General features: G+C 40.3%; 1 protein-coding gene across 2 annotated transcripts in view; it reads left to right on the top strand.

Annotated features, from left to right (window-relative positions):
- Window positions 1-3,896: 3,896 nt before the first annotated feature.
- LOC134529489 (L-lactate dehydrogenase A chain-like) overlaps window positions 3,897-15,197 on the top strand; it is a 34,609-nt gene continuing 23,308 nt past the window's right edge. The window contains exons 1-3 of one of the 2 annotated variants that reach the window (XM_063363641.1): window positions 3,897-4,059; window positions 8,274-8,512; window positions 11,488-11,602. In XM_063363641.1, the coding sequence (XP_063219711.1) occupies window positions 8,375-8,512; window positions 11,488-11,602 (253 nt within the window). In that variant the 5' untranslated portion in view covers window positions 3,897-4,059; window positions 8,274-8,374. The remainder of the gene's footprint in view (window positions 4,060-8,273; window positions 8,513-11,487; window positions 11,603-15,197) is intronic. The other variant, XM_063363632.1, reaches the window with a different exon arrangement.

The following is a 15,197-nucleotide window of genomic DNA, read 5'->3' as shown; positions in this document are numbered from 1 at the left end:
ACATGGCATTCTGCACGTCACAACCTCGCCTTATTATCCACAGCCCTCGCATGCTGAGAGATTCAACCGCAATCTCCGGTCTGCTCTAATAGCTTACCGTGCGCAGGAGCAGGATAAATGGGATTCGAATTTGGTGTGGCTGCAAATGGCCTTTAATTATGCACATCATGAAAAACACAAAAGTACTCCTTTCGAACTCATTTTCACTTACCGACCTAGTACCCCTCTTTCAAATCTTTGGTCTTTGAATGACCTATTGCCCGATGATCCGAGAGACATCAGGGAGATTTGGAGAAGAGCTCGTAAAAATCTCAATCTGGCTCATGAGAGCAGAAAAAAGAAATACAACGAAAACCGATCTCCTACACCTTACAGGGTAGGCGATTTTGTGGTTTGTAAGGCACACCCACTCAGCAAGGCAGTGGATAAGTTTTCCGCCAAGCTGGCGTACCGCTGGAGAGGTCCCTTTCAAATACAGCGATTTTTAACGCCAGTTACGGTTAACCTAGCTGACCCCAGTTCAGGAGAATTCGTGACCAGAGCGCACATCTCCCATCTAAAGAAAACACAGGCTGACTTAAAGTAGATGTGTTTAATTTCTTTCCCCTAACATAGGGGACTCTCTAATATTAGGCATGCCAGAAATCCTCGAGGTCTTAAAAATCCATGGTACTAGAAATAAGAATGCTAGCTTTACGTTGTATTAGTTTTAAGTGGCCACTTAGTTAATAAGCTCTTAGTTAATAAGTTTGTTTAAGGGTTATCGATATGTTGTGCCTGAGAGGCGGACGCATCTCAAAGGTGTTAGAATATAAGTAGTAGGATACAGGCGAACCTGGTACTAGTTTTACTGAGCATTGTAAGTGTTGTTTTTTTTTATTTTTCCTATATGCTCCGCATTAAAGCGGGGGAGTATGTGCCGGAAATTAGGCATTCCGTCACCTTTTTTAATTTTTTCTATAATTTTAAAATTTTTATGGGTTTCTTATTTTTTTAAATTTATCTGGTTGTTAATGGGGGTGATTAACTTTTGTTAGGCCGGTGTACGCCACGGATTTAAACTTTGTATTAGTGGACCGAAGCCCCTTCCCAGGCGGGCCAATCTGATATTTTGCTGTCTAATATGGACATGGTCAGCCCGGTTGAAATTTCTCTCGCCTGCAGTCACGTCCCGAGTTTGTAATTTTAATTCCCTGCATGACCAAAACTGCATAGAGCAACTTCTGGGCTGCAAGCTGCTACTTCTCAGAGAGCTGCTGAGAGTAGTAAGTCTTGTCACGAACGCGTATCCCATGGACGGTTGTTCCCAGCTTCGTTGCGCCTTTTGTTTCCCCCACCCTTCCCCCGTAGTTCTGAGAAATCCAGGAGCAGTGACCTGACATGAACTTAGCCAAGAGACCTAAAGAGACCTCCACGAAACCTAGCGGCTGAAAAAAGCAACTTCACCCATGGTGGCCAGCGAACTGAGACTACACTCGTGACACCTGGCGGCGAGTCAGTTCACCGCCTCCATTAGTTACCCTTTACGCCGCCAGAGCGCAGCGCCGCTACGCCTTATGGCCCTATGCTTCTTCCTCCCGACCTGTAGAAGCCGATTGCTTGTTGCTTCCGGTCCTGCCGGTAGAGACCGCAGCAGTCGCCCTTTGGCGCGAACTACTGAAGTCGTGCGTACAACCATTTGGGCACCTTCGGGAATTTTCGGCCTAGAACCGAACCTTCCCCCTCCTTTGACCCGGGGCCTCACCACCCGATTTAATTAGGAGCTTTACCCGCCATTGCGGGACTCAGTCCTTTGATCGCAGCTACTGATCACGTCTTCTCGACGTCCTCTGCGCTAGGAGGTTTTTCGCGGGAATTGCGAATTCGGGTGCAGAAGAGATGTAGTCAGTTGCTCTATGGGATGTGATCTCATTTGTTCAGTAGTCGGTCAGTAGTAGTAATTAGTTCAAGTCATGTCTCTAATTTTTAAGTTTTAGTATTTTTTTATTTATTTTTTCTAAATTTTCGATTTGTTCGCGCTTCCGCGTCTTCTCGGTCCGCAGCATCCTGATGTCGGCGCGAGACACCTAGTGAGCTCCGAACTCTACACCCTGTTTGGTGAGTAATCCGGCCTTTTCCCCCACATTCCCGTTTGTTGGCCTTTTGCGCCGACGGTGTATGACTGTCTGGAAGCAGGTCTAATTCGTTTTGAATTTGACTTGGTTTTCAGACAGGGTCGAAGTGCTGGAGAGACAAATTGCTCCCAGCTCGTGGTCCTGCACCTCCACTGCGGGTCACGTTAGAAGAGATGTTTCCGCGACCCGACGTTATCTTTTGAAGACCCGGGTGGTAATGTAAAATCAACATCCCCCCCCCCCCCACTTTTTAGCTACGAACTACATTAATCGAATGAATAGCCTACCAGCGAACAGTGCTTTCCTCAAGAATATGTAGAATGAATAAAACTAATCATCGATGTAATAATTGGACGAATCAAATTTTGGTGTGATACTTATAAATTTTTGTTTATGTAATTGTTTGTTTTTAAAGTTGAGTGTGTGTTGTTGTACTAATATCGGGCCAGCCCTTTCTCGAAAAACTTAAGTATATTGTTAATATCATTAATTGGGAAACTTATAAATGCCAAATCAAATGGAAAACAGAATTCATTATTTACATTTTTAAATAAAACAGGGAACCTATAGACCAAGCTACTTGTGTAGTGTTAATTTATTTATGATATACCTTCTTCCCTTAAACGATCCACCAGCTCCCAAGTTGCTTGTGTCAGGGAGTTCCAAATTGTCTTGTTCTCCACCTCGTGCCACCTCTGGCCAATAACTTTATTTTTCTTATTATTCTTACCCAGCAAGTTTCCAAGGCTCTTTTTAATTAATTTAAAATAATTTAATTTTGAGGCACGAGGGGTGTTACACTATCCTTGTAAAAGTACAACAAATGTTTATAGTTTAGACGATCCTTCCCTCTGGTGTGGAGAAGCGCAGGCGTCACCTCAGAGAGAGGCTTACTGAGAGAAACCAAAACACTACGCGCGGCCTATTTGAAGACGGTACAAAGTTTTCGGTTGTGTGCCTGGAATTATGAGTACTTAACCTGGCAGAAAATGATATTGTAATATGATAGGGCTTGAAAACTGGGCACACTCGCTCAGTATTGAAGCAACATGGATTCAAGTCTAGAAACAAAAACATCTTAAATTATTAAATTTTCCAAACAACTTCGTTAGAAAAGATGTCAGCAAGAAAAAGGTTGAACCTTTTCTAAATATTAATTTCGAATGTATGAAGCAGAAAATGTTTCACGTTTGTTTTCTTTAAGCAGTCTATCAGTAATGAAAACCGAATAATGATTTTTACTTCATAAAGCAGTATACTATTAATTGGCAATGCGGATTGCATACGGAAGAAGGTTCATGCTACGTTACACCATTAACATATATAATTGGCTTTGTACGTCTTGTAATTGCTGAGTCAGTTATCAGCATAGAAAAGAGGTTATCAGTGCTGTCTGAGATAGTCAAAAAAATATTGCTGTATGATTGTGATGTCAAAAAGTGTCTAGAGGATTTATTAAACACACTTATTCAATTACTGATGTTGATTAAATCATTCTGAAGACTGTACACACGCAAGCACATAAAAATTGGCCAAAATGAAAATGTCAGATATTTTTACTTTAATAATGTAAATAAATATATAAACAAAGATTATCAACCAAAAACACCAATATTAAATAATTAAAATTCTCCCCACGCAATATGCAGCATTTAAGTACCATCTAATTTTACACACCGTTGTAGTTTTTTTGTCCAGTTCACATTTGCAGCAGTAGCGCTAAGTGTACGGTTGCTATTTTCAGTAAAGTATGTGTTTTTGGATTTTATCCATGGGCGAAACAATGCATTAGTAAATATTTACGTTTAGACACCCAAAAAAAATTTAGTAAAGTTTTTGGAACCGGTGATTCTAAATTAAGAGTGTATAGTACCTTAGTCAGAAACTTTATCTAAATTCCTCACACTTTGTAGTTTTAAGACAAATTTTGCTTATATTCAAACCGGTAAGTTTAATTTTATGCAATTTGTGTAACATGTGTATCCACAGACGAGTGACAAAGTACACTAACACATAAACATGCATGCCTTGAGAATAATAACCAATTAACGCTAATTTAGGATCAATTCCTAGAGTAACTGCTTTTCACAAACATCAACTAACCAATCTTTTAAAAGGTTTTACGGTATGTAAAAAGTTACTTATGTAACATAACCTAACTAACCTTTGAAACAGTGTTTGCAGTATTTTTTGTACTTACTTAACCTTACCAACAGTTAAAATGGTTTTTGCAATATTTTCAAATGGCACTAAGCTAACCCGTTAATTTTACGGATTAATAACACATTTCTCACGTAATAAAGTACTTGGAATATTTTAAATAACGCCGTTACCGATTCATTAAGTAACTGTACTAAAAAAAAATTCTGAATATTTGTTTGAATATACTTCTTTAGGCGTGTTATGGAAAAATTATGAGAGTAAATTTTTACGATGGGCGCACACCATGCAGTAAGATGGCGGACCCACGCGTATGAACATAAATCCTAATATAGTCACTTTCATAAAAAATAGGGGACATACCAAATGTATTGGTGTGGCAAATGAAACTATGTGATAGAGAAATTACCCTGAAATATATGTGGTAAACTAGAATAGTCAAAGTAATGAGTAATTTCAAGTTAAAAATCCTCTAAGGATACTGGTATCACATAAATTACAATACATTTCTTCTTACTATCTTTTGTCAGACTTTGTAGCGCAGTGGTTATAGTGCGCGCTTAATACACTCAATAATTGGTTCAAAACTCAGCAGTAAATTATTTTTTAACATTTTTTATTTAAAAAATTACTGGATATTCAAATTGTGCTTTAAGCAAATATATGAATACATTTCATTTGGTTACCGTATTGCTATAAAATTATTAAATACATTGCACAGTTCATTGGAATGATTATTTCATACTAGTTAGGCCTATATCCTATATTTTTACTTAAAGTAATATTAAATTAATTACGTTTGTTAGGAAATAAATTTTCATGAATTTTCATAAGTAATAAAATAATTTTTTTTAATAGTTAATCTATCATTTAATACTTGATAATTTATAGTTATCTAGCATGTGCGGAAAGTTAATGGTATTAACTTTTTAATGAATTTTAACAAGGTGGGTAGTTTAACAATAAATTTCCTTGTCAAAGCTCTGGTCCAAGCCGGGTTTCAGTATTTTTTTCGAAGTCTTTGTCGTTTTCATCGGAGACGTTCCATTATTTAGTTTAGCATTTTTCTCTGAAAATTAAATGATTCTGTAGTCAACGTAGATGCTCTGATTGCAAATTATAGTGGCGGGTGCGGAATTACGTGTAGGTCGCGTTCAGAAATATTAGTGATTGGTATTGAATACTGGTCCATATAATTAATAACCTTTATTTATTTTGAATATTAGTAGTAGCGCCTGGCTTCACGGGCTGAGGTGCTGAGGTGCCGGCCGCCATATTGGATTGTGACGGCATGGTGGCCACCTTGGATGACCTTGACATTTGATCTTGACCTTCGACCCGGCAGCCATTTTGGATCCGCCATATTTAAATTGAGTGCCCCACTCACTAATGCTGCATTTTTCGTTACGCCCGCCATCTTGGACGTGTACATCACCGTTGCATTGTTCGTTACGGCCGCCGTCTTGAATTCTAATAACATGTCCGCCATCTTGGAATTGATTTCACAGTCTTTTTTGGATTCTGATATCATGTCAGCCATTTTGTTTTCGTTTGCTGGAGGCTGCCATCTTGGATGACGACACATCCACCACCTTGGTTTTTTCTGTTCCCATGGAGGCTACCATCTTGGATACAGACGTCATTGCTTCTGCTGTTTACTCCTAGAGAGCGCCAGTGTCGATCTGTCTCATTACCTACTTAAGGTCGATGTTCCATTACCTACCAAAGCTATTATGGCCCTTATCGACATATTAAATTAAATTTTTTTACAAAATACATTGGAAGCGCTGTGATTAGAACCATAACAGCTCTTACCTCTAGGTTGGAAAACATACGCCTTTAACAGCATGGCTATCGAGACATTTATCAAATTGAAAATTAAATAAGGTATATAAAAATAAAACACATATTCGGACTTGTATTTTTTTTGAAGGAATAATAGCATCGTCTGTTCGAGATCATGCCACCATATTTATTTTCAGTACTTACTACGAGGAGCGATAGTTAACACACATGGTCTCTGCTAGAGAGTGCTGTAGCCATCTTGTTTTCATTAATCGATACAAGGAGCGCTAGTGTCATGTAGTACACATGTGATCTGCTAGAGTGCATTACCATCACATTAGTTTAATTTTTGTCCGCTAGAGTGTAGTAATCATTTATTATTACTGTGGCATCCGCCATCTTGACATTTGAATGCCATCTTGAAAATTCGTAATATTTAACCTAGATATTCGGGAAAAAATTCAAAACTTACCAAAAAAAATCACTCATTAATTTACTGATTGAATTGATGGATTCATATTCTTGACCGAAGCAAAAATTTTAATTTTATGTAAAAAATACTTATTTAATAAATAAAGTTCAAAATTCTAAAAATAGCTTAAATTCCTCTACTACCAGCCTCCCATAAGCCGATAAGGCCACCATCTTGGAAGTTTGTATTTATTGATCTAGAGATTCGGGATAATTTTTTTAATTCATAAAAAAAAAATTCACTTATTAAAATATGGTTGGTGCGATAGATTTCCGTCCTTGGTTTGATTCTCGGCCAGTAGTAAGGATAACTCTAGCTTAATTTTTTTTATATATTCTGTTTCCCATTACCTTCCGTGGAGTTTATTAATCATTCACTCTACGAAAATCATCACTAGACAAAATACCCGTCCAACGAATTAAATACGTAGCCGCTATGCCTAACAAGGAAGTATAATTTTCCGAGTCCCGCTCAGAGTCCCGCAGCTGCGCGCTGCTCGACGGTGCGAGGAAGAACCCGCGACCCCAGCGCCTCCCAGTGGCATGGAAGCGATGAACCATTCTGCGCGACTACGCAACCCGTGACAATGACACCGGTCGACACTCGCTATTAACGGCAGATACGCAAACAACGTGAACTGAAGGTCACGGGCTCATATACCGGACTGTACACTCTGAGTTGCTGTGTTTAATTGTGGACTTAAAGGCTTAACCTACCTGGAAACACATACGGCGTGCAGAGCTTCAGAAAAAACACGCTCAAGATATCCGAGTGGTGTCTGTTCACGAGCATTTAAGAATACGCTGAGGACGGATAGGTAGTTCCATTTCCGTATTTCGTTATTGTTAAACTGGATTTTTTGAAAAGTTAGAATGGCTAAAACACGTGTATGTATTCAGAATAATGTTTATCCATGGAAAATCTGGTAGATATTTCTTTAAAGCACTTAGGGAACTTGCATTAAACCATAAATTTTATTTATACGCCATATATTGTTATGGTTACCACTCAAAACTCATAGTTACCCCATGCGCGACAAGAAGACTGCGCTTAGAGGCGGTACAGCGCTAGAAGCACCAACGAGCGACGCACTTACCATTACGCCTCACTAACACAAATACCCTTCTGACTAAGTGGGTGGTTTAAGCCCAATAGTAAGGCCGGTATTCCAAGACACTTAAACAATGGTTTAGGTGTTGAATATGCTACATCTGTACCCTAAAAGTATTCCATGTGCATAAAACCGCTCCCAAAACCTTAGATAGGACACGGTGTCCTATCCGTGACCTATCTGTTGCCTAAATTTCCGCGCATACTTTTTTTTTTTTAGTGATTTCGTCCAGTTGACGGACCCGCCTCTGGCGTCATTAACTCTTATATCAGTTTCGTGAACATCGGGAGACGTACCAAGCTTATTGGTGTGCCAAATTAAACTTTATGGTAGAGAAATTATCCTGGAATACATCTGTACACCCCAATGGTCGTAACAAGAAATAATCGCAACTTAAAAAGTACTTGAGAAATGTATTAAGGGGTTCATTTTGTGCGATGGTGCTGCTATCTCTAGTATTTTTGCCGTAACAATTGTATTAATGGTTGCGAAACGTCCGATAGAATGCGTTGGAACCATTTCTAGCCCCGCGCAGGGCACCGTTTATTGAAATGTTTGCCAACTTGTTTCCTTACTGGGATTCGGTTTGGACATGTTCTGGAATACGGCCTGCGTGTTGTGTCCCAACAAGGCAGTGCTTACTCCCTGCCTCGCGCGAACGTCTTGGAACACCGCTGTGAGTTCTGAGCTCGGCTGGCCCGAGGAGTGTCTGGAGGGGTCTTCCAGGACACGATGGCCGAGGAGGAGGACTACATCCAGAAGGCGCTGTTCCGGATGCCGGGACCGCACTGCGACGACGCGGCGCTCAAGGTGTCCGTCGTGGGCTGCGGAGCCGTGGGCAGCGCCGTGGCTTACGCGCTCTGCATCAAGGTATTTGCGCGGGCTTTGTTTGTGCAAGTGTGGTGCCTTTTAAATGGTATTCCCACCTAATCGGACACCGTTACTAAACCTCTAACGGTTTGTAAATGGTTCTTTAACACTTCGAGCCCATTTCGCAAAAATACAATTTGGATACTAACATAATTTAATAAATTGTTTTTGGACATACCCCATTGTAGTTTTCCACTGTTTTTCATGATTAAGGAATAAAATGGAAAATATTAACCCACAGAGAACAAGCCTAAATCGGCTGATGTCAAACAGAAAAACCCAACGATGTCCCTAAACAGCGACGACAGCACAAACGAACACAAACTTAAATATCAGGTAGCACAAGAATTTTGGGGAAGGAATTTAGTCATTAAAAAAATTTATAACAGCACAGGCAAACACAATGGGCTAACAACGACGAGACAGTTTCAACAATAACAGTAAACGTAAGCAGACAACAAAAACATGGATGACGCAGCAAATATAAGATCACCACGATTAAGATAGATATTATGGACAACACAAAGACGGCATTGGCCCTTTTATACAGACTAGTAACCTAATGAGGATCAAAAATAACATGAAAATATATTAAAAGAAACATAAGAAATAGTGAGGGCCAGATTGATAGATTCCGTGGAGAGTCAAAAGAGGTAAAAAAATACTCAGATAATGCTAAATTCATCTGCGGAGATTTAGTACTAAAAATGACTAACCCGATTAGTGTTTTGGTCGTTGGGTTGACCATAATATCTGTTTATTTTTATCGTTGAGTTCGAATATTTGCTCCGTTGTACAGGTTTTATTGTCTGCTTGCATTTACGGTTATTGTTGAAACTGTCTTGTTGTTAGTCCACTGTGTTTGTCTGTGCTGTTATTATTTTGTATGACTTAATTTCTTCCATGGAATTCTTGTGCTGTCTGATAATTAGTTTTGAATGTGTTAGTTTGTGCTGTTGTCGCTGTTTTGTCTATAATACCTGTTTAGGTACATTGTTGGATTAATTATTTTGTCATCAGCTGAATTAGGTTTATTATCTGTGGGTTTATGTTTTAATTTTTTTTCATATTTATTTCTTAATTTGCGTTATTGAATAATTTCATGATAAACAGTGCAAAACTATAGTGACGTTATGTCTGAGAAATTGTATTAAATCAAAATTACCCATTGCATGAATCATTTAAAGAACGTTGTTACTAACAAGTTTGTTAAAATTCAATACAAGTGCTTCACAAATGTACTTTAGAAAAACTTATAATAACAAGTGAACTTTCATGAGTTTACTTGCAGGCAACCTAAAACTCTGGGTTACTTATAACTGAATATATTACCCATTTTTCTATTTTTACTTTCTTACAGAAATGATTATCTCTGAACAGAGCAGCGCTTGAACTATGAAAGAGACATTACTCAGTGTATCTAATATGCATTATAATGGTGGGAAAATGTCATGTTCATATAGCCAGAGCCGTATCACTGGATATATTGCTTTTTCCAGCTACTTTGTCTCGCCAATTACCGGTGTAATATTTCTCTAAGCGGCCCTCGTACGTGGACAGTGTTATGCAAAAAATAATTTATTTAACAAAATTAAAAATATGAATTATTTACATAGCTGTGAAAGTAAAATAACATTTTATTTAGCAAAAATTATTGATTATTTAACTGACATTCAGTTTTACTGTGCCATTTAGCGACTAAACATTAAACCCACTGCCATACTAACGGCCAAAGTGTGTTCAATTCTGATAAATTTTCTCAGTTCTAAAATTTTTTTGGTTGAAAAACGTTTACAAAACACCGTCAATACTTATTGCAGACAGTGTATAGATAGGAGTAGGTATTTTTTGAGAAAAATACTAACAGCTAATTAGACTGCGGTTTCTTCCTTGTGATTGGTGACTGTCTGCAAGAGAAGCGATTTCTGTATTTAAAACGGCCATTCAGGACGCGTTTGCTTCCGCATTGGGTGGCTGTGATTCGTATACCAATATTTAACATGTACCTGAAAGAAACAAAACCAATCACGTAACAAAGACAGTGTTACAGCGTTTTAACTCTCAGCTATGACCTGTTTCACTCTTAGACTGCAGTACAGAGAGAATGGCACCCGCTGTTACCAGACTGATATTACCCACTTGTTAACATTAACGTATACTTAGGGGCAGGCATTTTTCGCGAAAAAATCTGAACGGCTAATAGACTGCAGAAAGGCGTACCCGCACCCGTGGTTTCTTACTTGTGATTGGCGGCCGTTTGCGAGAGAAGTCATTGACTTATTTCATCGTGCCACTCAGATCGCGTTTGCTTCCACAATGAATTACTGTGATTGGTGTAGTATCAATCGAAATGTACCTGAAAGAAACTCATCCATTTACGAAACACAGACAGTGTTTAGCTTCCAGCTAGTCTTGGAATCTTTTCGCGAAATGTGCATGCCCATAGTTATTACAGTTGTGTTAGTACATCTTGAAAGAAAAAAAATTATCTCTTATAAACACAAAGAATTATTTTCAGGAAAAACTATTTGTAGCAGTCGATCACTATTAACAACAAGGCATTCCATTAATTAATTAACATGGTTGATTAGAGCTCAATTTTTTAATATTGAAAGATTCTAAAATTTGATGACAAATATTATTGACACCAAGATGTGATCTTTCTGATAAATGTTCTTAGAAAAGAGAATTGAATATTATCAGATGATCATCTTAATGGTATACAGCAAGAAACTATTTCCAAAAATCTAATTCCAAATTTCAATTTTAAAATAAAAAAATTTTATTTAATATATTTAAAAACCTTTTTTTTTTGTTTGATATTATAAAGTTGTGTCTAAACATTTTTGTGATATTTGCATAAATCTGGCAACAGCGCACTCTGAAACAAGGACAGCGCTGATAGCTGATGTTCGCGCGCTGGAAAGAGATAGCAAGGATGAGACGGGCTGCAGTCTCGTGTGTGTGTCCGGCAGAACGTCTGCACGGAGCTCGCCCTGTTCGACACGGACGCCCGGCGCCTGGAAGCCGAGCTGCTGGACCTGAGCCACGCCTCGGCGCTGCTCGCCACCTACGTATACGGGGACTCGGGTGAGACTGCGGGTCGCCTCGGGGGCCTCATGGACATACCCACACACTCTTCAAAATGTTCACCTTCGAATTGGGCAGAACGCTGGTTACACACTATCCAGGGATCTGCGTGAATTTACGGCTATCTTAATAAATTTACGAACACTGAGTTTGATTACTTTGAAAATGAATCCAAAAGAATAATCTAGGTACCTTAGCAAAACATTCAAAAACTGTGGAAGTCTGAACCAGGTGGGGCAAGAGTCACCCACCTGACTGCCTCAGACGTCACAAGACAAAGGAGATAAATAAATAAATAAATATAGCAGAAATCTCTTTGTATAATCTGAACAACATCATTAATTAGTACATTCGTTAATACTGAAAAATACTGAATACATTATTAATACTGAAATGGCACATTCCTATAAGAAAAGAGTGCTTTAAATAACATTAAAACAAGCAAGTATAACAGATTGTAAAGTCAGTAATAATTTAACATTTAAAAAAAAAAAAAAAAGACAAATTATAATTACGAGTCGCCCCTGTGTACCTGGTAAGGCGTGGTAACAATCCAATAAAAACACGAGATGATGAATCAAAAAGGGCAGAAGGCCTGAATCATGCTGCCAAACAAGTGGCCAAGAATCAAAATAAATCAACGCACATTCGGCCGCAGGGCGAAAGGCGCAAAACAAATGGGCATAACGAACAAATACGCCTTACCAGACACAGGGGCGACGAGAACCAGGACCGCTGCCGGCCGACGAACGAGTGAAGCGGCCTGCTTACTTACGGTAAAGAAGTGGGCGGGACGGGGGGAAGAGAGGAGGGGGTGAGGGGAGGCAAGGAAAGTTTAGAAGGCCGGAAGAATCTGGAAGGTCGGAGGAGGAGGAGGAAGGAGGGAGGGAAAGGGGAGAGGAAGGAAAGGAGGGGTGGGCGAGTGAAGGGAGGGGAAGGTAGGGAGGAGGAATGAGAACGGACTAGAACAATGTGGCCATTCTTCAACCCCCTTTCCTAAAGTGGCCCTGCCTGGACGCGGAGAACATGACGAACAGACATTGTGTGCTTGAAAGATCGGCGAGGTTCAGCATAGGAGCAGTAGCTGCCGTCGATGGAGCGGGCGCGAGGATCTCGTCCTCGACATGATTTGCTGGAACTGCAGAGAAGTCGTGCTCAAGTCCAGAGAAACTCCGACGAGTCGCATCCTCCTGGCCAGGGAGGGGGGGACTCCAGTCGGAACCGAAGAACGCAGCCGAGGGAGGCTGTCCGAGGTACAGCCCGAAGACAGTTCCATCACCAAGAGCTCCGAGACCGCAGGCGGCTCACGGCGGTGCAGGGGCACTCAGCCGGAGCCACTATAAACAGTCTCAAAAAACACGCAGGAGGAAGATAACTCAGGCCTCCTCAGGGCAACCAGCCATCAGGAGTAGAGAAGCAGTGAAGCGAAGATATCGTCCCAGGCAGGGAGCCACAAAGAGGAAAAAAAAAGGGGGGGGGGGGGGGTTGATGCAGATGTCGCCCCGCAGAGACGTCTCCCGGCGAGGTGCTGATGATGATGATAGCGCATGGCTAGGATGACCTGAAAGGGGTAAGGGGTAGGGAACCAGACAAGGAATGCCCATAAAAAAAAAAAAACAACATAAATAACTAGCAACACACAATGGTACTCGAGGATCACAAGTATAACAATTACAATAAATAAAAGATGTGCATATCATGAATACAAAGCAAAAATACAGGGCTAGCCCTTACAAACTATCCCACAAAAGGCTTAAGATGTGATACATGAGATTTCCTAAACCTATTCTTACGTTGCAAATCCTTTAACAACAATGTGTTAGGTCCTAAAACCTTATTAACAATAAATGGCCCTTCATAAGAGGGCAAGAGTTTACAATTTATTTTGTTTGACAAGCTTGGGAGAGTAAATGACTTACACAGTACCTTGCTGCCCACCTGAAAATCATGAATAGTCCTACCCCTATTGTAAGAGTTCGCGACGGCCTGACGGGCCTTCTCAAGATTACAAGAGACAGTATCCAAAACAAGTTCTAACTCCCGAGCGTCCAGACTGGCGCCGACGGGGGGCAGCCCCCACTGGTTTAATAAGGGATGAGTGAGTTCTCGACCCAAAAAAGGAATGGATGGAGGGAAACCGGAAGCTGAATGGACAGCGGAATTCAGTGCCACATTAATAAATTCCAGATCTGAATCCCACAGGGTCTGATCGGCACGGTAAAAAGATGTAAGGATACCCTTGATTACCTTATTGACACGTTCAACCTGGTTTCCCTGAGGGAAGTAAGGCGAACTGTAGACAGCTTTGACGGCCCATTCAAACAGAAAATCCTTGTACACAGATGATTGGAAGTAGGGAGCATTATCGGAAACAATGATATGAGGAGATCCAAAAAACTTAAACACCTGGTTTTTGAGAGCATTAACAATGGAAACAGATTTCATGTTTTTAAGAGGTAAGAGAATAACAAATTTAGAAAATATGTCTAAAACAACTAAAAGGCATACATTGCCTTTACATGAGCGAGTTAGGGGCCCAAAGATGTCGACGTGAATAACGTGCCAGGGTGCCACAGGAGGATCAGCTGAATAAAGTCCCATTTTAGAATTATGAGCTGGTTTCGAAACCTGACAATCAAAACAAGACCTGACATAGTCTCTAACATCAGAATTAAGCTGAGGCCAAAAAAAATGAGCTGAGATTCTTCGCTGAGTTTTATCAATACCCAGGTGACCACCTACTAGGGAAGAATGGAAATAAGAAATTACCATAGGTCTGAGAGAAAGTGGAATAACGACCTTACGTGCCCTACCGGAGGATCCAGTAAAAAAAAAGAAGACCTTGTTCTTCCATATAAGGAATTGCTTTGTTGGACAGAAGATCATTATGGATCTGTTGGCAAAATGTGTCTTGCGCCTGCTGATCCCTGATGTTAAAATACGACTCTGGAAAAATTTTAATGGAAGACACAAGTTCAGTGGGCAAGGTGTTACGGAGATGTACGGACTCAAACTCATCGGTGCAAAACATACGGGAGAGGGAGTCGGCGACAATGTTGTCCTTGCCAGATACATGGTGGATGCAGAACTGAAAACGCGAGAGTCTTAAAATCCAACGTCCCAACTTGCCGAGCTGATGGGGATGGTTGAAAAGCCAACTGAGAGCACGATTGTCAGTATAGAGGTCAAACTCGCGAGAGTCCAAATAACTTTCGAATTTCTCCATAGCGAAGAGACAGGCAAGAGCCTCCTTTTCGTAGACGCCAAGGCGTCGTTCGGATTCGGACAAAGATCGACTCGCGTAGGCGATCGGTCTGATTTTTCCTTCCTCAAGATGACCTAGTACTGTGCCAAGGGCAACTGAAGAGGCGTCCACCTGAAGGGCGAAACGTCTATCGAAATCGGGGAGTATTAAGACCGGGGGTTTGGCCATGCAAGCCTTTAGATTCTGAAATGACTGCTCCTGTTCGGAGCCCCAAACAAAGATGGAACTTTTCTTTTTTAAGGAATTTAAGGGTGCACTAAGAGTAGCAAAATTATCAATGAAACGTGAAAAATATCCGAGAAGGCCCAAAAATCGTTGAACTCCCTTAAC

Source organism: Bacillus rossius, chromosome 1 (genome assembly GCF_032445375.1).
Source record: "Bacillus rossius redtenbacheri isolate Brsri chromosome 1, Brsri_v3, whole genome shotgun sequence".
Classification (NCBI taxonomy): domain Eukaryota; kingdom Metazoa; phylum Arthropoda; class Insecta; order Phasmatodea; family Bacillidae; genus Bacillus; species Bacillus rossius.
This window is presented reverse-complemented; position numbering and strand designations above follow the sequence as displayed.